The sequence below is a fragment of the Polypterus senegalus genome, chromosome 10 (assembly GCF_016835505.1).
Source record: "Polypterus senegalus isolate Bchr_013 chromosome 10, ASM1683550v1, whole genome shotgun sequence".
NCBI lineage: Eukaryota > Metazoa > Chordata > Cladistia > Polypteriformes > Polypteridae > Polypterus > Polypterus senegalus.
This window is the reverse complement of record NC_053163.1, coordinates 30,669,482-30,694,828: the sequence shown is the minus strand read 5'-3', so window position 1 is coordinate 30,694,828 and position 25,347 is coordinate 30,669,482. Positions and strand designations below refer to the sequence as shown.

Genomic DNA, 25,347 nt, shown 5'->3' with positions numbered 1-25,347 from the left:
CCGCATGTCAGTGTCGTCAGAGGACCAACCCCGTGTGCCTTTTATCAGATACCGGGCGGTTGCGCCTTTCCCCAGGGTTGAGCATCCAAAGAAACTGAGGGCGGAACCTTCCCTTATATACTGATTAGGTGTCCTTGCCCAAAAGCGGCCTACGTGGAAGCAGTGTATGCAGAAGTGATCAGTTTCTCACACCCCCTCCTTCCACGGGACACGGCGCTATGTTTTTCTTCTACTCGGCCTTGAGACTAGTGCTTGATACCAGAAGACACAGTAATATGCTTACATGTGAAAAAAGCTTCTCGAAGTGAAAAACAACTCCTTACATAGCCTTGGCTGTATCTTTAGAACATTCCCGGCTGTTTCTCCCAAAACATTAGTAATGCAGCTGGGTTTCGCGCTGAGCGACCAACGCCCATCTGCTCTCTTGATCCCCCCCTCTCTTTAGAAAAATCCTTCCATTACACCTCATTTGTTAGTTTTTGCTCTGATACACATTGTCAACTGTGAGACCTTCCGGAGACAGAGATAGGTGCCTTTCCTAATCAGATCCAATCAATTGAATTGACCACAGGTGGACCCCAGACATCTCAATGATAATCAATAGAAGGGGATGCACCTGAGCCAAATATCAAGTGTTACATCAGACAGTCTGAATACTTCTGTTAATGTGAGATTTTGTTTTTTTATTTTTAATAAATTTGCAAAAATTTCTAACATCCTGTTTTCACATTATCATTCTGGGGTGTTGAGTGTTGTTGGATGAAGGAAAAAAATCAGTATAAATGATTTTAGTACGGGGCTGCATCATACAGGCAGTGGGGTGTATTGTTAAGGTTTTGGGCTTCAAACCCTGAGGTTATGGGTACAAATTCCACTGCTGACCCTGTGTGACCGTAAGCAAGTCACGTCACCTGCCTGAGGTCAAATTGGGGAAAAAAAAGACATGTAACCAATTATATCTCAAATGTTATAAATAAACTTGAATAAAGGCATCAGCTAAATAATAAGTAATTAAAAAAATAATACAATGTTAAGAAAGTGAGGGGGTCGGAATACTTTCTGAAGGCGTTGTATCTTTTGCTTTTAGCTGTTCTCTTACCTGTTTTGTGAATGCCTTTTGACAATGTGCTGTATTAAATGATCATACATTCATTTTTTCTAAGTGTCACCTTAGGCAGGTTTGTCATCCTTATTTGAACTCTAATCAGATAAGAGGTTGCTTGAAACAAAGCGCAAAGATCAGCTAACTGCACTCAAGAACTTGGTGGAATTGAATGACGTTAACCAGCAATACAAAATTATCGACATCATGCTGAAGGGGCTCTTTAAGGTGAGGTGCATTAAATGGAGAGGGAAAGGGAGAGGTTAGGAGCCTGTGCTGATACAGCATATTGCCACACCCACCACATGACAAATCAACTCAGGATCCCAGATTAGGACCAGAGTGCAGCCATGCGACAGGTGACACTTCAGCACCACACTAGTTCAGATGGAGTGGAACCAATGTGAGGTTTTGTATGGTGGCCGGAGTGCCAATTCTGCCATAAACCCCCAGGTACTTCCCTGAAAGATGAAGGGCCTACATGCAGGGCTGGATGCAGATTAACGTCAAACCCAGGATGGAGCAATTGCAGGTTAAGGGTCTTGCTCAAGGGCCCAACAAAGTAGAGTCACTTTTGGTGTTTATGGGATTCAAACCGGCAACTTTCCGATTACCAGTGCAAATCCCTACCTCAGAGCCACCACTCCGTCCTTCATTGAATGGGCCAGTGAGAAATTTCAAACTTTCATCTTTTTTTCTTTGCCGTTAAACCACAAAGATTTAATTTCAAACTCTAATGATATCTTTAAATGCTGCTTATTCAGTATAATTCTTAAATAAAATAATCAGTTCTTTTTTGCTTAGGCCGCTAAGTCATAGATGAAAATCCACCATTTTTCTGTTATGTTAGGTCTTCATTTACTGGTGCCTCAAACTTAATTTTTAATACTTTTATTTAGATGGATTTTCCTACAAAAACTTTATTTCAGTTTTTCTTCCTACCAGTACTTTTACATTGTTCTTTTTTCTTTGTGAGGTACCTCGTGATGGCATTTGCGATTTAAAGTGATAAATTAAAAAACAATTTGCCAGGGCCAGAACAGACAGGTAAAGAATTGGATAACTTCACTCACTGACCGCTTTATTAGGTATACCTGTTCAACTGCTTGTTAATGCAAATATCTAATCATGGCAGCAACTCAATGTATTTAGGCACGTAGACATTGTCAAGATGACCTGCTGAAGTTCAAGCCGAGCATCAGAATGGGGAAGAAAGGAGATTTAAGTGACTTTGAATGTGGCGTGGCTGTTGTTGCCAGATGGGCTGGTCTGAGTATTTCAGAAACTGCTGGGATTTTTACGCACAACAGTCTCTGGAGTTTGCAGAGAATGTTCAGAAAATGGAAAATATCCCATGAGTGACAGTTCTCTGGGCAAAAATGCCTTGTTGATGCCAGAGGTCAGAGGAGAATGGCCAGACTGGTTCAAGCTGATAGATAGGCAACAGTAACTCAATATCTAAAGACTGATTTTTATTATCACTGGTTGAGGAGAAGACCAGTTGATTCTGATAATTCTGGATAATTTGGTTTTTTGGTAAACCTTATATGCACTGAGCCTCATGTTTGTCATTTCAAGGTCCTAGAAGACTCCCGAGCTGTTCTCATTGCAGCAAACGTGCATGCTGATGATCCCTTTCCACAGGATGAAAAGCTTAAAGAAGGTAAAAAACTCATGCTTTCAGGATAACAAATTAACACACTAATTTAAAATTTGGACCTTTGTTTTCATTTTCTGTGGTGCTTTGTTATTTTGTTCCAATGTTATAGCTTTATCTGTTCTCTTAGTCAACACATCCAGTGAAAAATACATTATTTTACTTCCTTATTAAAGGTTGTGCAGAAAAGTATAGAGCCATTAATATAATAGTTTTATTATTTAAACTAATGAAACATGCAGATCTGCAGTCCTAAAATAAAATGCAAATAAAAAATTTAAGTTCAAGATAAGGAACTGTTGGTATGTCTTATGAATGAGTTTAGTCATGGGATTAAATATCAGTCTTCCTGGTGTATGCTTTTTGCTAATGACATTGTGTTGTGTAGCACCAGAAAAGAGGAAGCAGAGAGGAAGTTTGAAGAATTGAGAAAGTCTTGGGAAGATAGAGGATTGAAGATAAATAGGAAGAAGACAATATATGAGGTTTAATGGTGATCAGAATTCATAAGTTAGGGAGAGAGCTATTGAAAAGAGTGGATACATTTAAATATCTAGGATCAATGATTGCCTGTGATAGAAAATTAGATGCAGAGATAACCCATAGAGTGCAGTGTGGTTGGAACACTTGGTAGAAGATAATCAGGAGTATTGTGTGATCAAAGAAGTAAGGCAAAGGTTAAAGGATATGATTTTAAGACATTGGTAAGACCAGCAATGATGTATGGCGCTGAGACATGGACAGTAAAGGGAGCGCATGAGAAGGTACATGTGGCAGAAATGAGAATGTTGAGATGAATGTGTAGAGTTACTAAAAAGGACAGAATAAGAAATGAGACAATCGGAGAGGTACAACAAAAGTGAGAGAAATATCTAAGAAAGTACAGGAAAGTAGGTTGAAGTGGTATGGACATGTGAAGAGGAGAGACAATGAATATGTGGGCAAAAGAGTGATGGGAATGGAAGTACAGGGGAAGAGAAAGCAATGGAGGCCAAAGTGCAGTTGGATAGATGGATAAAGTAAAATATGATCTGAAGGAAAAGGGTTGACTGGCGAGGAGGTGCAGGAACAAGCTGTTTGGAGAAGGTTGATCAAGCACATCCACCCCTCATAGAAGTGGAAGAAGATGAAGAGGAAGAAGATTCTTATATGAAGGTGCAAGATTATTAAGCCCTGTATACATTCAAGAATATTTTTTACAGTTCATCCTAAATGAAGCGAATGATATGCTGGTAAAACTGGATTTATGTTGCATTTTGGTTTGAACTCTTGGTGTTGCATTTTGAACAAGCAGTAGTTTGCACATGTCTTTCATTGGCAGTCCTGTTTAAGAGTAATTTGGTCTGTTAAAAAGAAAAGAGTGTGTTCATTTCTCAGAATCCTGCAGGGACAGAAAATGTCAGACTCATGCTGTGTTTCTCAATTGGAAAAATGCTGACTTTGTAACATGGGTAGTGTGGAATGTGAAGGTTAGGTCAACATCAGTAACGACGACATCTAAATGCTTCCAGCTTTTTCTGTAAAGCTAGTTGACCGAGTTTACTCATCAGATTTTTTCATTATAGCCAATTAGTAGAATTTCTGTTTTTTTTTTTTTTTTGTCTTGATAAATTAAAGAAATTGACCACTCTATTTTGCCAGATATGCATTTAGTTGAGGGGGTAAGAGCATCCATGTCATCCGGCTCTTCTGACATGTAATAGCATACTGTAGCTCTTTATCTTATGCACAGCTATAAAATTTCACCTAATCCATTTGCGTCAACGTGTTGACAACAATAACCTTTCAGCTTTTCAGTTAATAATATAATTGGCCAGCACCTCAAATAAAAAATTATTTTGCAAATTCTATTCATTTTCTTTCTGTTGCTTGAAAAACTGCAGAGTGTAATTTAGGGCATTTATATAAGCCAGGGCTTGGTGGATGCTTGTATTTGTTGAGGATTTAATGTGATGACACATGTTGCTTGCAGGGTGTCATGTTTGACGTTGAAATTGTTCTACTTTATTTATCTATGTATTTGTTAAGAAATATCACAAACACATTGGTCAATGCTCAGTCAGATTTAATTTGCCGTAGACACTGCAACTGAAAATGCACTATGTGACCAAAGGTTTATAGACACCTGACCACGGGCTTGTTGGACATCCTATTTTTAAACATAGACATTAATATGAAGTCACCTCCGACCCATGCAGATATAACAGCCTCCACTCTTCTAGGAAGCTGTCCACAAGATTTTGGATTATGTCTGTGGGAATCTGTGCTCATTCCTCCAGAAGAGCATTTGTGAGGTCAGGTACTGATGTCGGATAAGAAGACCTGACTCGCAATCCGGTTCATCCCAAAGGTGTTCAGCAGGGCTGAGATGAGGACTCTGTACAGGCCACTCACGTTCCTCCATGTCTTTATGGACCTCGCTTTTGCACATGGGTATAGTCATGCTAAAATCAGAAAATGGCCATCTCCAAACTGTTGCTATAAATTTGGAAGCGCACAATTGTCCAAAATGTCTTTGTATGCTGTAGCATTAACAGTACCTTTCTATGGACCCAAGGGGCCTATTCCAAAACTTGAAAAACAGCCTCAGGACATTACGCCTCCTCCATCAAAACTTTACAGTAGGTACTATGCATTCCAAAAAGTAGTGATCTCCTGGCATTCACCAATCCCAGGGTCAGCCACCATAGTGAAGTGTGGTTAATCACTCCAGAGAACACATCTTCACTGCTCCAGAGTGCAATGGCGGTGTGGTTCACACCACTCCTGCCAACGCTTGGTACTGCACATGCAGTAGGGAACTTAGGCTGTTTGTGTGCATCTGCTTAGCCATACACACTCACTTCATGAAGGTTGTGACACAGAGTTATTCTTCAAATATTGCTTGTAGAGGCAGTTTAGAACTCTTGAGTGATCCAAAGAGGACATGTGATTTTTACAGTATATGCAATACAGCACGTTTTTCCCTTTCTGTGAGTTTGCATGGTCTACCACTTCGTGGCTAAGCTGCTGTTGCTCCTGGATGCTTCCACTCCACAATAACAGCACTTTACTGTTGACCGAGCAGAGGAGAATTTCTATATACTGACTTGTGGCAAAGGTGGCATCCTATGACAGCGCCACATTTAAAGTCACTGATCTTCAGCATGGCTCATTCTACAACCAGTGTTTGTCAATGGAGGCTTCATGGCTATAATGCTTGATTATATAAACTTGTTAACAATGAACTTGGGGGGCGCCCACATACTGTTGGCCATATAGTGCATCTTTGGATTGTAGAGTCTGTAAAATTAGCGTGTTAGCTTCCTGTCTGATGTTCCCTTGATTTTAACACCAGACATTTTGTTACAGTTGTCTCATAAAGTGCGTTTAGTCATGAAGCAGGTTTGAAATACAGAGCATTCAACAATAAAATCTATGCATGGTTATACAAAAAGATTTATTAGTATTAATAAAATCTCTGAATACTTTGGACTGCATCGCCCAAATCCTAGATTTATGCTTACTGCAGCACTATTTACATTTAAATAAGCCTGTTAATAGTAAACTAGTATACTACAGGTCTAGTAAGCAAAACTTGTACAAGAAGGCCAAGCAATTGAATTCACTCACATATCAACAATAGCAGAACCCTGCATTGCTTCAGCAAGACTGGCAGAGATACCCACACACTTTTTCCAACTGAGCAGTCTTTTTCAGCTTCAGTACTTTAGTGATTTCTTAATTCTCACAGATAAAGTTTTTTAACATTTCCCTTTCACACAAGTGTTGAATGAATACTTGACATAGTCATATTTAACATGCATTACTTAATAACACAGTTAGACCACTGAGATCAGCGCCATCTTCAAGCTGCAAGGTAGAATAAGGAGAGAGTCTGAGTCTGTAAAAGAAGTGATTGAAAATGTCAGTCGCACAGGGTGAAAGACTTCTTTTTTTAACAGTGGATCCAGTAATGGTTTCACACAGGTGAAGAGCACGTTGCTTTATAACATTTTCACCAACTGTGCTACCCTCTCTTTTGTGAAGCAATGCGGTAGTATCCTTTAACTAAGACTTGTAATACCCTTTTTATTTCCACTGACCAACAAAGGCTTCACTGATGGAGTCTTTTTATATAATCCATCTTCATCTTTTCAGAATATATTAGGGATTTACCTTTCTATCTAGATAATTTCTTTCAAGGTGTGACATCAACACTGAGGTATTATGGGGCTATTACTGATCTTCTTTTGCTAAGTATTCCACCCAGAAATTACATTTTTTTTGTACATACTTACCCCACGCACTTTGTAATGATGGCTGTGAAAAATAACATATTGAATTTTCAAGCTCGACTCATGTTGCATAATTTAGATGTATGTTATACATTTATTTGTTCAGAATGGGTAATTTATTTTACATGTGTGAAGTAACAATGTCATGACTGCATACACAATGCGAGGTCTGAAAATCAAAAGTTACACCTTATGAGAAGGATTTAGGATTCGTAGTGGACTTGACGTTATCAACTGCCAGACAATGTTCAGAAGCCATGAAGAAGGCTAACAGAATGTTACGTTATATAGCACCCTGATGTGTGGAGTACAAATCTAAGGAGGTTATGCTCAAGCTTTATAACGCACTGGTAAGGCCTCATCTGGAGTACTGTGTACAGTTTAATCAAAAGAAGATTAAGAGGTGACATGCTTGAAATGTTTAAAATTACGAAGGGATAGTCCAGTGGATCGAGAAATGAGTTCAGTAAGGACTTGTTAAAGGCAGACTTTTCACAAAAATTAGGAAGTTTCCCTTTGCAAAGAGAAACACAAACACATAGAATAAGCTACCAAGTAGTGTGGTAGACAGTAAGACTTTCAAAACTCAACTTGGATGTTATTTTGGAAGAATTAAATGGATAGGACTGGTGAGCTTTGATGAGCTGAATGGTCTGTTCTCGTCTAGATTGTTTTAATTTTATTAACAGTGTCACATATGCACACCAGAATGTAAGTAACACCAACCCAGAACATGAAAGGGTACAGTCACTAATGGCGTTATCTGCTTTTCTGCCTGCATCCTTGTGAAGACGCCTAGTGATGGTAATTGACTGCAACCCTTACGGTAAGAGACAATAAATTTGAGACTCTCATGAAAGGGTTTGTTGCATTTTGTTTTACAATCCCCCATAAAACGGAGCTCTACCCTAAACTGACCACTCAAGTCAGTCATGTCAGTCAGTCATTATCCAACCCACTATATCCTAACACAGGGCCATGAGGGGCACAAGTCAGGAACAAATCCCAGGCGGGGTGCCAGCCCACCGCAGGGCACACACACACACACACCAAGCACACACAAGGGACAATTTAGGATCACCAATTCACCTAACCTGCATGTCTATGGACTGTGGGAGGAAACCCACGCAGACACGGGGAGAACATGCAAACTCCATGCAGGGAGGACCCGGGAAGCAAACCCTGGTCTCCTAACTATTATTATTATTATTATTCATATATTTTTTATCCATTTTTGGGCCCTGGTAGCTGAAGTCTGACCATGATGAAAACTAAAAATATTTTTTTTTTTTTAGTTTGTCTTTTTAATTGCTGGTTTTGTTAATTATTGTATTTTAGTTTAAAAAAAACAATTAATTAAAAGTTATTGTCTTCATTTTAGATTTCATTTATGGTGATAACTGTGGTCTCAACCCCCCTGCCAGGTTTATGTGATCAGAGAACCCAATGTGAAGTAGTTTCATATAAATAGTAATATTCAATCTGTGCAAAATGCAGTTTAGAAGGGAATGGGATTTTCTTCCATCAAAGGTGACCAGTCAGAGAATGAGACGTTGTAATGAGCAGGATCTAATCAGCGAAGGACTATCTAATAAGTATGAATAAATCAGAGTGCGATTAGAGACTGTGTTTCTAAAAGCCTGTGTTTTCCCCCCATCCACAATGTAATGCTGAGCCAGCGTTCCCAGAATTAAATGTCCCTGTACAGAGTTTGCAAAGGTCTCTATTTTTGGGTATTAAAAACACTAAAGTAGTTTGAACGAGGTGTGAAAACAAAGACTAAAGTCTGCATTTTTAATGAAAACATAGTAGTGTGGGCACAACCTAAATCTTTGCGATCTGCTTTTATGTCTTTTCTGCTCACTTGCACATCTTACTATAATAACCATCTGTGTTCCTATCAATCTGATCATTTCTTTAAACAGCATATTCACACATTGTTGAGAACACAGCATTTTTTGGAGATGTTGCCCTCCGTTTCCCCAAAATCGTCCATCATTACTTTGACCGAAACTCCAACTGGAACCTCCTGATACGATGGGGACTTGGATTTTGCAATCAGACTGGAGTCTTCGATGGAGGGCCTCATGGGCAAGTCCTGTCACTGGTGAGTTTCAGTTGATAGTTTGATGATGATATAAAACTGACATCTCTTCACAAATTCCCCTGTAGTTTCCGAGGGTGATCTCCATAAATAAAGGCTTCTTAGTTCTGGCGCTGTCAGTATCTGTTCATCCTCCATCCATCTATAGTCTAGTATCAGCGTCACAGACAATCATAGCCTTACCTGGCTGAATATGGGCATGTTAAACTTTAATAGAAGTCCAATAATAATTACTTATATGAAGCATTTCATATGTTATGCTAGCTGCTCTGTTTACTGTTTATGATTTGTATTCATAATGTACTTTTATGAAAGATTCAGGTAGTGTGACAGATATTTGAAGCTTTTTTTCTTTTTCTAAAATTGTCTGTGCTGTGATGGACCTGCACCCAATTCTGAGTTAGTAGCTGCTTTGAACTTGATAATTCCACCACCCTGAACTGAATAAGTCCCTGATGGAAATCACTAGAAATGAGCATCAGGTGCTGACGTACTATTGATTCTGTGCTTGTTATCCTTATACTACATCTTCTTTTGCCTGAATTAACTCGGTCTAGATCATTTGAACTGTGAATGTCAAACTTGATCTTTATTTAGAACTATTAGAAGGCTATGAATTATGTTGCCAGGCAATTAGTTTGCATAATGGGGACAGCATTAATTCCCATTCAACACCATGTCATTCATTGTACTTGTGAGTGATGCTCATGGTTGACACGGATAGATGATGATCGTTGTCAAAAGGTACAAGTCTTTCCTCTGTGATTGTTGGTACATTAGTCACAACTGCTATTGGATTCTTCCATCAGTTTCTTTTAATCACGCTTAACATTATTTCGGTATTTAATGGGCACTCAACTTGTAACAAATAATTTAATCTAACTTCAATCCTTTTTTTGCAGATGGCTCAGGAGCTTGGTATCATTGAGAAGTCACCAGATTTTACAAATCCATACCGAACAGAACGAGATGATGTAAGTTTTTTTTTTTTTTTTTAAAAACTTAATTTCCCTTTAATTTCACACAAAACACAATAATAGTGTTTAAAAAGTGTACATATTTCATACACAGATCAGCCACAGCATTAAAACCCCTGAAAGTTGAAGTGAGTAATATCACATTACAGTGGCACCCATCAAGGCGTGGGACCTATTAGGCAGCAAGTGAGCAGTTAGTCCTAGAAGGTGGTGTGTTGGAATCAGGAAAAATGGGCAAGCGTAAAGATCTGAGTGACTTTGACAATGGCCAGATTGTGACAGTTCAACGACTGGGTCAGAGCATCTTCAAAATTTTAGGTTGTGTGGGGAGTTCTCAGTCTGTAGTTTAGTACCTACAAAAGGTGGTCCAATGAACTGGCAGCAGGGTCATGGGCACCCAAGGCTCATTAATGCGTGTGATGAGCGAAGGCTAGCCGGTCTATTCTGACCCTACAGAAGAGCTACTATAGAACAAATTTCTTAATTCTGGCCATGATAGAAAAGTGTCAGAACACACAGTACATCACAGCTTGCTGCGTAGCAGTTGGTTGGTCAAATTGCCCGTGACGACCCCTGTCCAATGCCAAAAGCCCCCTTACAATGGGCACATGAGCATCAGTACTGAACAATGGTCTGATGAATCAGGTTTTCGTTTAGCTCATATGGACAGCTAGTTTGGTTTGTGTCATTTACCTGAGGAAGCAATGGCAGCATGATGCACTATGGGAAGAAGGAAGCCAGTGGTGAATGTGTGATGCTCTCGGCAATGTTCTGCTAGGTAATATTGGTTCCTGGCATTCATGTGGATGTTACTTTGGCACATAACACCTACCTACAGTCCATTCATGGCAGCGGTATTCCCTAAGGGCAGTGGCCTCTTTCAGCAGAATAATGCAGTCTGCCACACTGAAAAAAATATTTAGGAATGGTTTGAGGAACGTGACAAAGGGTTCAAGGAGTTGACTTGGCCTACAAATTCCCCAGTGGGGCATCTGTATGATGTGCTGGACAAAAAAGTCCAATCCATGAAGGCCCCATCTCACATCTTACAGGAATTAGAGGATCTGCTGCTAACATCTTGGTGCCAGATACCAAAGGACACCTTCAGAGGTCTTGTGGACTCCATGTCTTAATGCGTCAGACTTGTTTTGGCAGCACGAGGAGGACCTTCACCATGTGGCACGTGGTTTTAATGTTGTAGCTGATCTGTGTACATCAGAATTTTTAGTTTTTGTCCTTGACGAAAACGTTTGCTTTTTGATTATGTTCAAACAGTTGTCTTTGTATTTATAAAGGAAAACTGAAATACATTTACATTCAGTAATGAAAATAGATAGGCAGAAACATAGCTGCAGACTGTTTACAAGACAACAAATTTCTGTTCTCTTCCAAACACTTTTAGAATTATAAATAGTTAATCTAAAACTTATTTTTCCCCACCATAATTTTGCCAGTATTGCAGCATGATGTGCAATTCTGTTTTTACTTGGGGCTCCGTTTTTTTTTATACATTTGGATAAAAAGTGCAAACCTGCTTTTTCTTACCATTCACACTTTAACCTGGAATTTTCCATCAGGTGCAGCACATAAAATAATCTAACATGAAAATACCCCTCGTGACTCCGGTTTTATGTGTCCACCTGTAAAGACAGTTATTTTAAGGTACCAAATTATTTTGAGGGGACATTTTTGCCTATACTGACTAAAACCAAATTGCATTATGTCAACAAATAGGCTCATATTGCAAAATATAAATAGTAGAGTCACTTTAAAGACCCCCCACAAACCGCTGTTTACTAAAATTAAGATATCTTTAAAAAGATAAGAAGTCATTTGCAGATATCTGAGAGCCGATTAAAAGTATCTCAAAACAATTTTCAGGTATCTCAAAAGAGCTTATTTTATTAAAATCAAATAACATTCCATACACATAACTCAAGTTTTAAAAAAAATAATAATTAAAAAAAAGGTTCTAAACAAATCAACTTCCCCCCTGAGAAAGAGAGCTAGGCCAGCAGTGTAAAACTTTATGCTAGTAAAGACAAATGAATAGATAAATTAATAAATGAATAACGATAAATGGAGTAAAAGTGGGGAGAGAATCTGCTTCTTCAATTTAAAAGTTTATTTTAAAATGTTATTGATTAGATCCTGCCAGGTTTTGAAAAAGTTTTAGATCCTCGAAGTGAGAATTAGATTTTTTCCAATTTCACATACTATATAAATCAGTTACCCACTGATAAGAGGAGAGTTTAGCAAGATACGTCTACGCACCATTAGTGTAGTAAAGGCAATGACAGTTTGTTTGTCCTTCTCCACTTTAAGCCCATCTGGGAGTACATGAAACACAACTGTTAGTGGAATAGGAGGGATTGTGACACCAAGGCTGTCCGAAAGGCATTTAAAGATTTTTGTCCAAAATGATGTTAATTTGGTGGTCGCCCAAAACATGTGGCCATATGACTTTTTAATTAGAATTATTGGAGTTGTTAAAATTTCCCAGAAGTGTTTTCATATCACGTAACCATTTTATGTTAAAAAATGTACTGTCAAACTACTTGAACTAGGAAGTTAATTTGTTTTTAAATTATATAAATATGTTAGAATTTCCCTATATGTTTTAACCAGACTTATCTCTACAATATTTTAAAATTTTATTTCTGTCTGTTATTGGGTGCAACTACAAAGCAAAACTTATACTTTTTTGCGTAAGCATGACTAAGTAAAAACTTTGAACCATGAATTTACTTTCTTCGAGTCTGCAGTAGTCGTCAGCCGCTATTTTAAGGCCCAATTTTGTCCTTTAGGGAATGGCTTTCTTACTGTCACTCGCACTGTCAAACCTGCAGCACAAAGTCTCCTCTTCACAATAGAAAATGAGACTTGCTTTTTTGAAAATGAAAAAAATTATGGGATTTATAGCCCTGGTGTAGCATTTCTGGTCACTTAGTCATCACCTGTGATTCATGAAGATCAGCAGAGGGTTTCAGTTCTACAAACTTCATAGTAGACACTGAGACTTACTTTTTTCAACCACTGTTAAGCTGTGCTTGAAGCTGTTGTGCTGTGTGGCACCCATCAAACAAGCTGGTGACCCTCACAAACGTGTCTTCTTATTGGGTTGTGACTTTGGGTCTATCAGATTTCTTCCAATCAGAGTTTTTTGCCTTTGGATTACATAGGACACCGCTGGACTCATGGACACTTTGATTTTTTTTTGCAATTGCTCTACATGAAAGGCCTACACTTCTAAGGATAATAATGCTCTGTCTCATTTTATTTGTTAATTGCTATTTTCTTGCTGTTATCACTGGAATTTACAAATTTCTTCACTGTTATATTGACCAAGTGGTACTTCAGAGGGTATAGTAACACAGTCTACAAGTCCAAGGAGGTTATGCTCAACCTTTGTAATGCACTGGTGAGGCCTCATCTTGAGTACTGTGTGCAGTTTTGGTCTCCAGGCTACAAAAAGGACACAGCAGCACTAGAAAAGGTCCAGAGAACAGCGACTAGGCTGATTCCAAGTCTACAGGGGTTGAATTATGAGGAACGATTAAAAGAGCTGAGCCTTTACAGCTTTGACATGATTGAAGTGTTTAAAATTATGAAGGGAATTAGTACAGTGGATCGAGACTTGTATTTTAAAATGAGTTCATCAAGAACACGGGGACACAGTTGGAAACTTGTTAAGAGTAAATTTCGCACAAACATTAGGAAGTTTTTCTTTACACAAAGAACGATAGACACTTGGAATAAGCTACCAAGTAGTGTGGTAGACAGTAAGACGTTAGGGACTTTCAAAACTCGACTTGATGTTTTCTTGGAGGAAACAAGTGGATAGGACTGGTGAGCTTTGTTGGGCTGAATGGCCTGTTCTCGTCTAGATTGTTCTAATGTTCTAATGTTCTAACTCTGCTTTAAAACAGACAGAGGGGTTTTTAAGTAATCAACAGAAGTTGGGACACCTGTGCAAATTGTTTGATTCAACAATTTACTTGAATTGCTGCAGAACGTCTGTAGGTTGTAACCTCTTAGTTGTTCCCTGAAGAAGGTCCATTTGTAATATTCTGAAATCTCCTTTTTTCAGATTTTGCTAACCTAAACTTTACATTTAAAACTGCTTACCTTTGCACCATTTTAAGTCATTCAATGCATTTCAACTGATTATATTTGAAGAAAAACTGAAGTTAAAACTTTTGACTGTAAGTGTAGTTAGCATGCATAGACAGAATAGGGCATACAGTACATAGCATTAGATATAATCAGAGTGTCAAAGCCAAGTTTTATTGTGACATTATTACTAATTACATGCATAATTTTGGAGGAATTGTTGTTCTAAGGGACAAAATATTTTAATTTAGGAGTGCTGCTTTTTTTTCTTTTTCAACATTACTTATTTTCTTTATAATCTGATTAACACAGTGACTTTTGGAACATTTATTACCAGAACATTACAGAGTAGGTCTATGCATATATGATAAATAATTAAATTTCTTTATTAGATTTTATTTGTTGCAAACCAATGGTTAATTATATTATCATCAGAAACTGTTAAAGCTCTGGAAATATAAAGAAATCCAATGAAAAATGTAAAGAAGCTGTTACTTTAGTGTCACCAGCAACTTAAGTAAAAGTCTGCATTTGAGTAAGCGTCCTTGAAGCATGGCAACCATGCAGAGTGCAGCCTTAGAAGCTCACATGCCGCAAATTTAATGTGTTCCTTTACACTCTCCACTTTTGCTGCATACAACACATTTACCAGTTAGACCATCAGAACAGTCTGAACGAGAAGAGGCCATTCAGCCCAACAAAGTTCGCCAATCCTATCCACTTAATTCTTTTAAAATAACATCAAGATCACTTCTAAAAGTCCCTAAAGTCCTGCTGTCTACCACACTACTTGTTAGCTTATTCCAAGTGTCTGTCGTTCTTTGTGTAAAGAAAAACTTCCTAATGTTTGTGCAAAATTTACCCTTAATAAGTTTCCAACTGTGTCGCCGTGTTTTTGATGAAGTCATTTTAAATAAGTCTTGATCCACTGTACTAATTCCCTTCATAATTTTAAACACTTCAATCATGTCACCTCTTAACCTTCTTTTGCCTAAACTGAAAAGACTCAGCTTTTTTATTATTTCCTTATAATTAATTCCCTGTATCACTGAAATGAGCCTAGTCGCTCTTCTCTGAACATTTTCCAGCACTGCTATTTCCTTTTTAGCCTGAAGACCAAAACTGCACACAGTACTCCAGGTGAGGCCTCACCTCCTGTGACTTGTATTCCAAACATCAGGGCTCCTTACAACCTGACATTCTGTTAGCCTTCTTAACCCATTTATGCCTTGTGTTTCATTATTGGAACGACAGTCACGTTGGAGTTATTTATATCCTACTGCTCAAGGCCATCGCCGGGCTCTGACTTTTCACGCACGTCTGCTTCCTGGTGGTACACTTTATCATGTCGTGCACAGAGTTAGTCAGTGTGCTGCAGATATTGGTGTGCTAGGATCTCCTCAAGAAGTGACGTGAATTTTCTCACATTTTTGAAGAACCAACCCGAAGACAGGTAGATATAAATTTGGAATGGAATGGAGTGGAATACATTTTTTTTTTTTTCAAGTTCTTGTTCCTTATATTTTTCTACGCAACATATTTGAATTTCATGCACAAACTCAAAAATTTCAACCTTAGACATAAATGGGTTAATGGCTTCTGAAAACTGTCTGGCAGTTTATAGGGATGATTCTACTGCGACTCCTAAATCATTCACTTAAGGTGTACTTTCAATTTTCAGACCTCCCATTATTTATTCAAACTTAACATTTTCACCTTCTACATATAATTCTTTACTTTTACTTACATTCATTTTATATGACACACACCTACCCAAGCCTGTATGTTGTCTACATCCCTCTGTAATGATTCAACAGATGATTCAAGATTATCTGCCAATCCATCTAGCTCGGTGTCTTCTTCAAACTATATGAATCTAATTGTTTCAAAACATCAGCAACTTTATAAAACTATGGCCTGTTGTGGCTACAAAAAAAAATTCTATAGCTATCCACTAATTGTATTAGAGATCTGCTGCCTCCAGTGGCTACAAGTTATCTTGTATGTCTCACCTTGAGAGGCCCAATGATGTACAAGTTAACTCATACCTCACATTTGGAGTGTTAATATCTGAGGCTATCCACCTCTTACACATCATGCCTGACTGAAAAGTAATCTGTTTTTTAAATTATCTTGCCCTGTAGTTGTGAATATTTGTAGCTCTCTAAAATATTTTGACTTTTTTAATATGTATTTAAAATAAAACCGAAATTATTGAATTAAAAGTTAATACAGTTTTGTTCAATGTGTTGAAAGCTATTTGTAAAATATATGCATATGTCCCCAATAAGGTTAATTAGCCTCTATAACTATGCAGTGGTGTACATAAGATTTGGGGGCTGAAAGAGTCCAGCCTAACATCCCAAACACTGTAGCACGCTGCTTGTAACTTGTGAGCCATCTTGAGACCCCCGTCACTCTTTGCAATGCAAAACTTCTTTGCATCTTGGTAAGTTGCTGGTTACTGATTTATGGCTCAGGGGTGATACTTGGTTGGTGGCTGCCACAGACAGAGTTCTTGGACTGTGAGAGCATCACATTTACTCCACCATTGTCAGCTAAAGATAGACAAATCCCTATCTGCTTAATGTACTTTCTGAACACCGATACTTTAATCATAATACATTGTTTACTTTTCTTCACAGTAATGACAATGAGATTGAAAAACATCAAATATGAGAACTTTGCTACACACTTCCTAGTGGTTAAATAGGTGTCCCAGTCATTTAAGTCCTCCGATAAATCAAGCCAGGAAAATTATATGTACTTCACAAGCAGCTGTAATGAAGAGCAACTCTTCGAGATCTCATGTGATGCTGCTGTGTAGCCTGCAGTGAAGAATAATGTAAGAGTGCATCACAAGAGGTTTTGAAAACACAAGAACACACAGGGAGAGTTGCTGATGGAGTCAATAGTAGAATCACCCTGAACGTGTACCGTTCCCTGAGCCGGCACGATTGTAACATGTGCTGCCATCCTAGAGTGGCAGCAAAGAGAAAGAAAAAAAATAAAGAAATGATCCTGGGCGTGAGCTATCTATACTACTTTCCTGCTAGACTACCATAAGTACAGAAGCACATCAGAGAAAGCAAATTTGAGTTACAAAAGAATAGTTATTATCCTGTAAAATGAGGCCTTGGACACAACAAATAAACCCCTGTACAATATACATAATACCGCACTGCAGCACTTCCACCCCCCACACATATCACGAAACAAAAAAATATATATTGTTTATATAAATATAACATACACCACTAATACACAATTGTGGAAAAAAAACAAATTAATGCAAGCAAAGTCCTTTAAATATTCACTGTTAAACTGTCTGAGTGTGCCACACTAAGCATGGAGAACAGAAAGAAGAGCAGAGAATTGTCTGAGGACTTTAGAACAAAAATTGTGGAAAAATATCAACAATCTCAAGGCTACAAGTCCATCTCCAGAGATCTTCATGTTCCTTTGTCCACTGTGCGTAACATAATCAAGATGTTCACAACGCATGGCACTGTAGCTAATCTCCCTGGACGTGGACAGAATAGGAAAATTGATAAAACACTGCAACAAAGGACAGTCCGAACGGTGGATAAACAGCCCCAATCAACTTCAAAACATATTCAAGCTGTTCTGCAGACTCAGGGTGTAACACTGTCAGCTTGAACTATCCGTCGACATCTGAACGAAATGAAACGCTATGGCAGGAGAGCCAGGAGGACCCCACTGCTGACACAAAAGCATAAAAAAGCCAGACTGGAGTTTGCCAAAATGTACTTGAGGAAGCCAATTTCCTTCTTGGTGAACGTCTTGTGGACAGATGAGACCAAGGTAGTGCTTTTTGGTAAAGCTCATCATTTTACTGTTTACAGAAAAAGGAATGAGGCCTACGAAGAAAAGAACACAGTACCTACAGTCAAACATGGTGGAGGTTCTAAGATGTTTTGTGGATGTTTTGCTGCCTCTGGCGCTGGATGCCTTCACTGTGTGCAAAGCATTATGAAATCTGAAGACTACCAAAAGATATTGGGGCATAATGTAGGGCCCAATGTCAGAAAGCTGGGTCTACATCAGAGGTCATGGGTGTTCCAGCAGGACAATAACCCCAAACATACTTCTAAAAGCACCCAGAAATGGTTGAAGACAAAGCGCTGGAGAGTTCTGAAGTGGCCAGCAATGAGTCCAGATCTAAATCCGATTGAACACTTATGGAGAGATCTCAAAATTGCTGTTGGGAAAAGGCGCCCTTCAAATCTGAGAGACCTCGAGCAGTTTGCAAAAGAAGAGTGATTGGAAATTCCAGTTGAGAGATGTAACAAACTTGTTGATGGTTATAGGAAGCGTTTGATTTCAGTTATTTTTTCCAAAGGGCGTGCAACCAAATATTAAGTTGATGGTGCCAATAATTTTGTCCAGCCCGGTTTTTGAGTTTTGTGTGAAATAATGTCAGATTTGGCTTTTTTTTTCACTGTTTTTTTTGTGTTGTTCCAATGCACATAAAGGAAATAAACATTTGTAATTACAACAATTTTCTGGGAGAAATGATGCATTTTCTGGGAAAATACCAGGGGTGCCGATAATTTCGGCCATGACTGTATTTTTATGTTACTAGGCCGATGTCATTTGCAGAGATGGCTGAGAAATGTTCCAATCTCCTCTTTTGGTGGAGAACAGGCATAGCACAGTTTCTGATAGAACAAGACCCAATGGCGATCAATGCTGGACAACAGCAAATAGGATCAAAAATATCTGAAAAACAAATTTCACATTACTCATGTTGTATAATTCATATGTCAAGTCATCTAGTCCTATGCTCACAGCATGCAAAGTGCATGTATTTTTGCTAAATATTGTCAGGTAAATAATTGTGGAAAATGAAAGTCGGCCACAAAGGGGAAGCCCCTTCACCCAGCATTGCTCTTTTGAATTAAAGACCCACTTCTCCTCCTTATTCATTGGTCAAGAGTTCAGTCTTCGATTCAAAAGTATGATCCCATGTGAAGGGGCTTCCTGTTTGTGGATTAATTTCATTTTAGAAAGTTATTTATCTAACAATTTTTTAGCAAAAATACATGCAGTTTGCACGTTGTCAGGGTACGACTGGGTGAATTCCTGTGTGGATTATACAACATAATTACTTTGAGAATTTTTTTTTTTTTTGGATAATGTTTGCTGTTGTGCATTGTTGGACATTATTGGGTACTGTTCTATCAGAACTTTGTTAAGCCCATTCTCCAAGCAAACATGAGATTAAAATTCTTTCTTGGCCATCACTACAAACTTCACAGGATAAGTATAACTGAAAAAAGTTATCATTTTTGGGTGGAGTACTTAAAGCTGGACTGTTTTCAGAGTAGCACCATGGTTGGCATTACTGCTTAATGAATCCTGCACCCCTGGGCTCAAATCGCAGTCATTCTGTGTGCCAAATTTACTCTTTCTCCCATTGCCCATGTGGGTTTTCCTCCTGCATATTCCCTAAAACGTCCAGTTTAGTTTAATTGGCAACACTAAATGCGACCCAATGTGTTCGTTAAAGAATACGTTTGGAATTTTTCAAGTCAAAGTTATTTCTTTACAAACCAGCTATATATGCTGAAGGCAGGCAAAATTGTGTTTTACAGTTTATTGCTTTCAATAAATTTAAAAAGAAAGCGCTTTACATTGTAATCAATGGGGCAAGGAGAAAAAGTGTAAAAAATGTGCCAAATATGTCACTTTCAAGCCAAGACAGTTGTGTCTTGTGATTATACACACACTCTGTAAAATAGTTTATATATGTCATTTTTGAACAACAAAAAACAGCAATTTTATGAGATTCGGACACTTAAAAGAAGCCCACCACGTGTGATAGCTCAGCACTTTAGTCTTCTCTGCAATAACATTTCCCCTGACTGAGCCATAATGTCATCCCAACAGACCAAATCACAGTAAAATTTTCATGCCTCATGTTTGGTTTTGTTTTGATATACTCCTGTATGTCTGTGACAATTCACACAAGTAATAGAAAAATGTATCCTCACAATGAGAAAAATAATACCAGAAATAGGTGATAAAATGATTATTTCCAGATCTCTTTTGTTGTTACAAATGTGCGACGTAAGCCATGGATCAATACTTGATCAATCAATCAATCAATATTTATTTATATAGCACATATTCATACAAAAAAATGTAGCTCAAAGTGCTTTACAAAATGAATAGAAAAATAGAAGACACAATAAAAAATAAACATAGGTCAACATTAATTAACATAGAATAAGTAAGGTCCGATGGCCAGGGTGGACAGAAAAAACCAAAAAAAAAAACTCCAAAGGCTGGAGAAAAAATAAAATCTGTAGGGGTTCCAGACCACGAGACCGCCCAGTCCCCTCTGGGCAATCTACCTAACATAAATCAAACAGTCCTCTTTGTATTTAGGGTTTTCATGGAAGGACCTGATGATGATGGTCACGTAGACTTCTGGCTTTCAGTCCATCAATGTTGGTGCATCATGATGCTTTGAGTAGGTGGTGGTGGCGCAGGCCACCGGAAAAAGAAACAGAAGAGAGAGTAGGGGTCAGTATGGATTTTAGAGCCACTATGAATAGTTATTATGATGAATTGAACATACAGAGTATCAGGATTAAGTTAAAGTGAAGTTATAAAAGGGCCATGTTAAAGTAATGTGTTTTCAGCAGTGTTTTAAAGTGCTCTACTGTATTTGCCTGGTAAATTCCTATCGGCAGGCTATTCCAGATTTTAGGTGCATAACAGCAGAAGGCCGCCTCACCACTTCTTTTAAGTTTAGCTTTTGGAATTCTAAGGAGACACTCATTTGAAGATCTAAGGTTACGATTTGGAATATAACGTGTCAGGCATTCCGATATATAAGATGGAGCGAGATTATTTAAGGCTTTATAAACCATAAGCAGTATTTTAAAGTCAATCCTGAATGACACAGGCAACCAGTGTAGTGACATCAAAACTGGAGAAATGTGTTCTGATTTTCTTTTCCCAGTTAGGATTCTAGCAGCTGCATTCTGCACTCGTTGCAAGTGATTTATGTCTCTTTTGGGTAGTCCTGAGAGGAGTGCGTTACAGTAATCTAGTCTACTGAAAACAAAAGCGTGAATTAATTTCTCAGCATCTTTCAATGATATAAGAGGTCTAACTTTTGCTATGTTTCTTAAGTGAAAAAATGCTGTCCTAGTGGTCTGATGAATATGCGATTTAAAATTCAGATTACAGTCAACGGTTACCCCTAAGTTTTTACTTCCGCCTTAACTTTAATCCTAGTGCATCAAGTTTATTTCTGATAACCTCATTGAATCCATTATTGCCAATTACTAAAATTTCAGTTTTCTCTTTATTTAGTTTGCGAAAATTACTATTCATCCATTCAGAAATACCAGTAAGACATTGTGTTAGTGTATCGAAAGAGTCTGAGTCATCAGGTGCTATTGATAAGTACAGCTGTGTGTCATCAGCATAGCTGTGGTAACTCACGTTGTAACCTGAGATAATCTGACCTAACGGAAGCATGTAGATTGAGAAAAGCAGCGGACCCAGGATAGAGCCTTGTGGACACCATATTGGATATCATGTGTCTTTGAGATGTGATTACCACAACTCACAAAGAATTTTCTCCCTGCCAGGTAGGATTCAAACCAACTTAAGACACTGCCAGAGAGGCCCACCCATTGACTAAGGCGATTTCTAAGAATGTTGTGATCAATGGTGTCAAATGCAGCACTCGGATCTAAGAGGATGAGAACAGATAAATGGCCTCTGTCTGCATTCACCCGCAAGTCATTTACTACTTTAACAAGTGCAGTTTCTGTGCTGTAATTTGTTCTAAAACCTGACTGAAATTTATCAAGAATAGCATGTTTATTGAGGTGGTCATTTAACTGCATAATGACTGCCTTCTCTAGAATTTTACTTAAGAAAGGCAGGTTAGAGATGGGTCTAAAATTTTCAAAGGCAGAGGGGTCAAGATTATTTTTCTTGAGTAGGGGTTTAACTACAGCAGTCTTAAGACAGTCTGGAAAGACCCCCGTATCTAATGACGAATTTACTATGTCAAGAATATTGTCAATTAGCACACCTGATGATACTTTGAAAAACCTTGTTGGTATTGGGTCAAGGACGCAGGTGGAGGGTTTTAGTTGAGAGATTATTCTATGTAATTCAGGTAAATCTATCCTGGTGAAAGCATTTAATTTGTTTATAATGGAGTACCGGGGCTTTGGAGGTTCTGCAGTGTTGGGGAGATATACTATGTTATCTCTAATATCATTAATTTTTTGATTGAAAAATACAGCAATGTTCTCACAGGTTGTACTTGACAACTCTCTTGGCTTGAAAAAGTGATGTACAGTACTTACTAAGTTTTTAAGTTTTTCCACCATGTCTCATGCCCTCCATTATAAAGCACCAGTTGTTTTTTTATTTTTTTTTTTAATTTATAGAAAGTGTTCAAATTTAGAACACTATTTCACCTGGCATATGCATATATCACATGATTATGAAGAAATAACTTTTACTTGAAAAATACTGAACCTATCCTTTAATGAACTGGTACATGCCTCATGCTCTGCTCTGCCAGACCCAGAATTAAATTAGGCAGGTTTACGAAATAATGAATGAACAAACGAGAATTTTGATTCTAACTTTTGGCTTAATCTTATTCACATAAATAGTATTTGTTTTCATAGAGCAAACTGTTCTCTTGTTTTTGATCATATAAATAAAATGCTTAAATTTAATTGATACTGACATATTTGATTCCAAACCTTGCTTCTCAGGTCCTGCACACGGCTGATGCCTTCCGGAAAGTTCTCAGGGAAGAGGAAAAGCGTAGACGGAAAGAAGAGAAAAGGAAAGAGATTCGGAAAGGCCCGAGAATCTCCCGTTCTCGTTCTGAGCTCTAGGGCCATACAGGTGGACTGTTAGATGATGGGAAAGGGAAGGGAAGGAAAGGGAAGGGGCAAGATCTTAGTTACCAAGCAGGCAGATTGTCTGCTCCCACTCTGGAGAATTTTTGCTTAACTCAGGTGAGTGGAAATAAATGGGGTGTGTTTTGTTTTTTTGTTTTATCTTCAGTTGAAAACGTCTTGAGTACTTGAATGGGCCTTGCACTCTCTTTAGCAGATTTAAGGCCTGAAACATTGAATTGGATATTTTTTTATTTATGTTTAAGCAAAGAGTGGAAGTGATTGGTAAGGAAAATAAATGCAGTACACGTGATGACATTTGCTGCTACTTCGGATCTAATTATTTTTGAGTGCTGACCTCTAGACGAACGTCTTGTGTATAATATTCTCAGCTGTTGGTGGGGCTTCTGGAACAGACATAGTCATGGACTCAATTAATGCCTAGGTGCAATCCTCCAAGATCCGAATATCACAGAGCGACAACAATTTTGACAAATTCTTCATTTATTGAGTTGGTAGGAAATTATTTTTCACTTACAGTGTTGATTTTTACATCACAGAAACTTTACAGCCTCACTGTGTAAATCAGTAAAGTACAGTATATGGAAAAGGGAAAGACAGAAGGTTCTGTGAGGATCAAACACCACTGGCCTCAAAGCCGGCAGCACCCCTGCTTTAAAAAGGAGGATCTGTCTGAAATACCTCATCACAGAACAATATGTTCACGACTTCTACATGCCTGGTGTGAATCTGTGTGAGTGAACGCTGGCTGTGTCTTCAGAACTTGCTGTGCTCACATTTGTAGGTGCTAAATTATTTTATCTTATTAGTGCATTTTAAAGCAGTACCTGTGAAAACAAGAGGAAAGAAGAGTTTAAAATATCTGTAGATAAAATCATAACAAGACTGCTTGTGAACGCTGTGTCACATGCTGGATGCCCTTGTTGGCGTGTAGTCCTTGAAAACCATTTAGAATTATCAACTTTTTTCTTTTCTTTTTTTGCAGTGTCTTGTGTGTGTACAGCAGCTTATTTTTACATTTTTAAGTGCTTGTGCAGTATATGCTTGTTTATTATAGTAAAACAAAACTAACATGAACAGTAGGGAAGAATAATATTCACCCTGCCAAAGTATGGAATACCATTTGTGCCAAAATGAAAGAAATAAAATGGCAATTATGAAAAAAAATACTCACATGAAAATGTACAGCAATATATATATTGATAATAATATATTGGGTGGCTTTGCCCCCTGCTCACTTCGCTAGCCCACCCGCTTCCCCAATCCCAGGGCACACTACGCGCCAACCACTTCACATCTCTGTTGCTCACATTGTGGAGAGGGGGCTGAACGCACCTCAAGGAGATGTGGTCGCTCCTCCAAAACCCCGTCTTAACCGGTGATACAATGGGAAACAAGTATGTTTTTTTTTTACCTCCTCTTTGCTCGATCAGCTGCTGACTTACTGCTGCTGCTGTGCCGTGTGATCCACATCTCGCATGGCACTTCGAACGTTTAAAAGCCTGTACAGCAGTTGTCCTTTTGTCTCACTGCCTTGTCTCGCGGGACGTTAAAGTGTCTCCAAGAAAATCAGGTCTCGACCCAAGATTTTTATATATATATATATATATATATATATATATATATATATATATATATATATATATATATATATATATAATATATATATATATAAATTGTATTTATATATAATGTATTATTAATCACATGTCATTATCTGCAAGAGTTATGTTTTTGAAAAACCATGCACATATGCAAAATGCAGATACTAAAATACTGATCCTATGGCAAAGTTGGAGCTACGTTTCAGCGGCAATCCTGACTCGCGGGGGATTGCAGGTTTGTGTGACTTAACCCCCCCGAAGCTCGGTAATGATCATTAGGTTGACCTTTAAAAACCTTGTTTTGATTTTACTTCTGATATGGTCAAACTCAGTCGTGTTCTAGGTGCTCTGCCAAAGTCTGCGAGAGACCACAGCACTGCCATTCTGAAACCTCATTAAGCCATTCAGTCAGTAGTACCAATGGGCAGTTTGTACAACAGGCAGGAACTTAATCAGTGCCAGCATATGGTCTATACTTGCTGGCAACTCAAGGCGAACAATTGCAAACCACGGCCCCTATCACGAATGACATTCAACGGCTTACCCACACGTCTTGGCAATGGGTTGACATGCCTTGACT

General features: G+C 38.2%; 1 protein-coding gene across 2 annotated transcripts in view; it reads left to right on the top strand.

The window, feature by feature from the left end:
• LOC120537018 (coiled-coil domain-containing protein 134-like) overlaps window positions 1–24,138 on the top strand; it is a 43,506-nt gene extending 19,368 nt beyond the window's left edge. For both annotated transcript variants that reach the window (XM_039765613.1, XM_039765612.1), the window contains exons 3-7: window positions 1,209–1,330; window positions 2,681–2,765; window positions 8,962–9,143; window positions 10,043–10,114; window positions 23,014–24,138. In XM_039765613.1, coding sequence (XP_039621547.1) covers window positions 1,209–1,330; window positions 2,681–2,765; window positions 8,962–9,143; window positions 10,043–10,114; window positions 23,014–23,139 — 587 coding nt within the window. In that variant the 3' untranslated portion in view covers window positions 23,140–24,138. The remainder of the gene's footprint in view (window positions 1–1,208; window positions 1,331–2,680; window positions 2,766–8,961; window positions 9,144–10,042; window positions 10,115–23,013) is intronic.
• The last annotated feature ends 1,209 nt before the right edge of the window (window positions 24,139–25,347 follow it).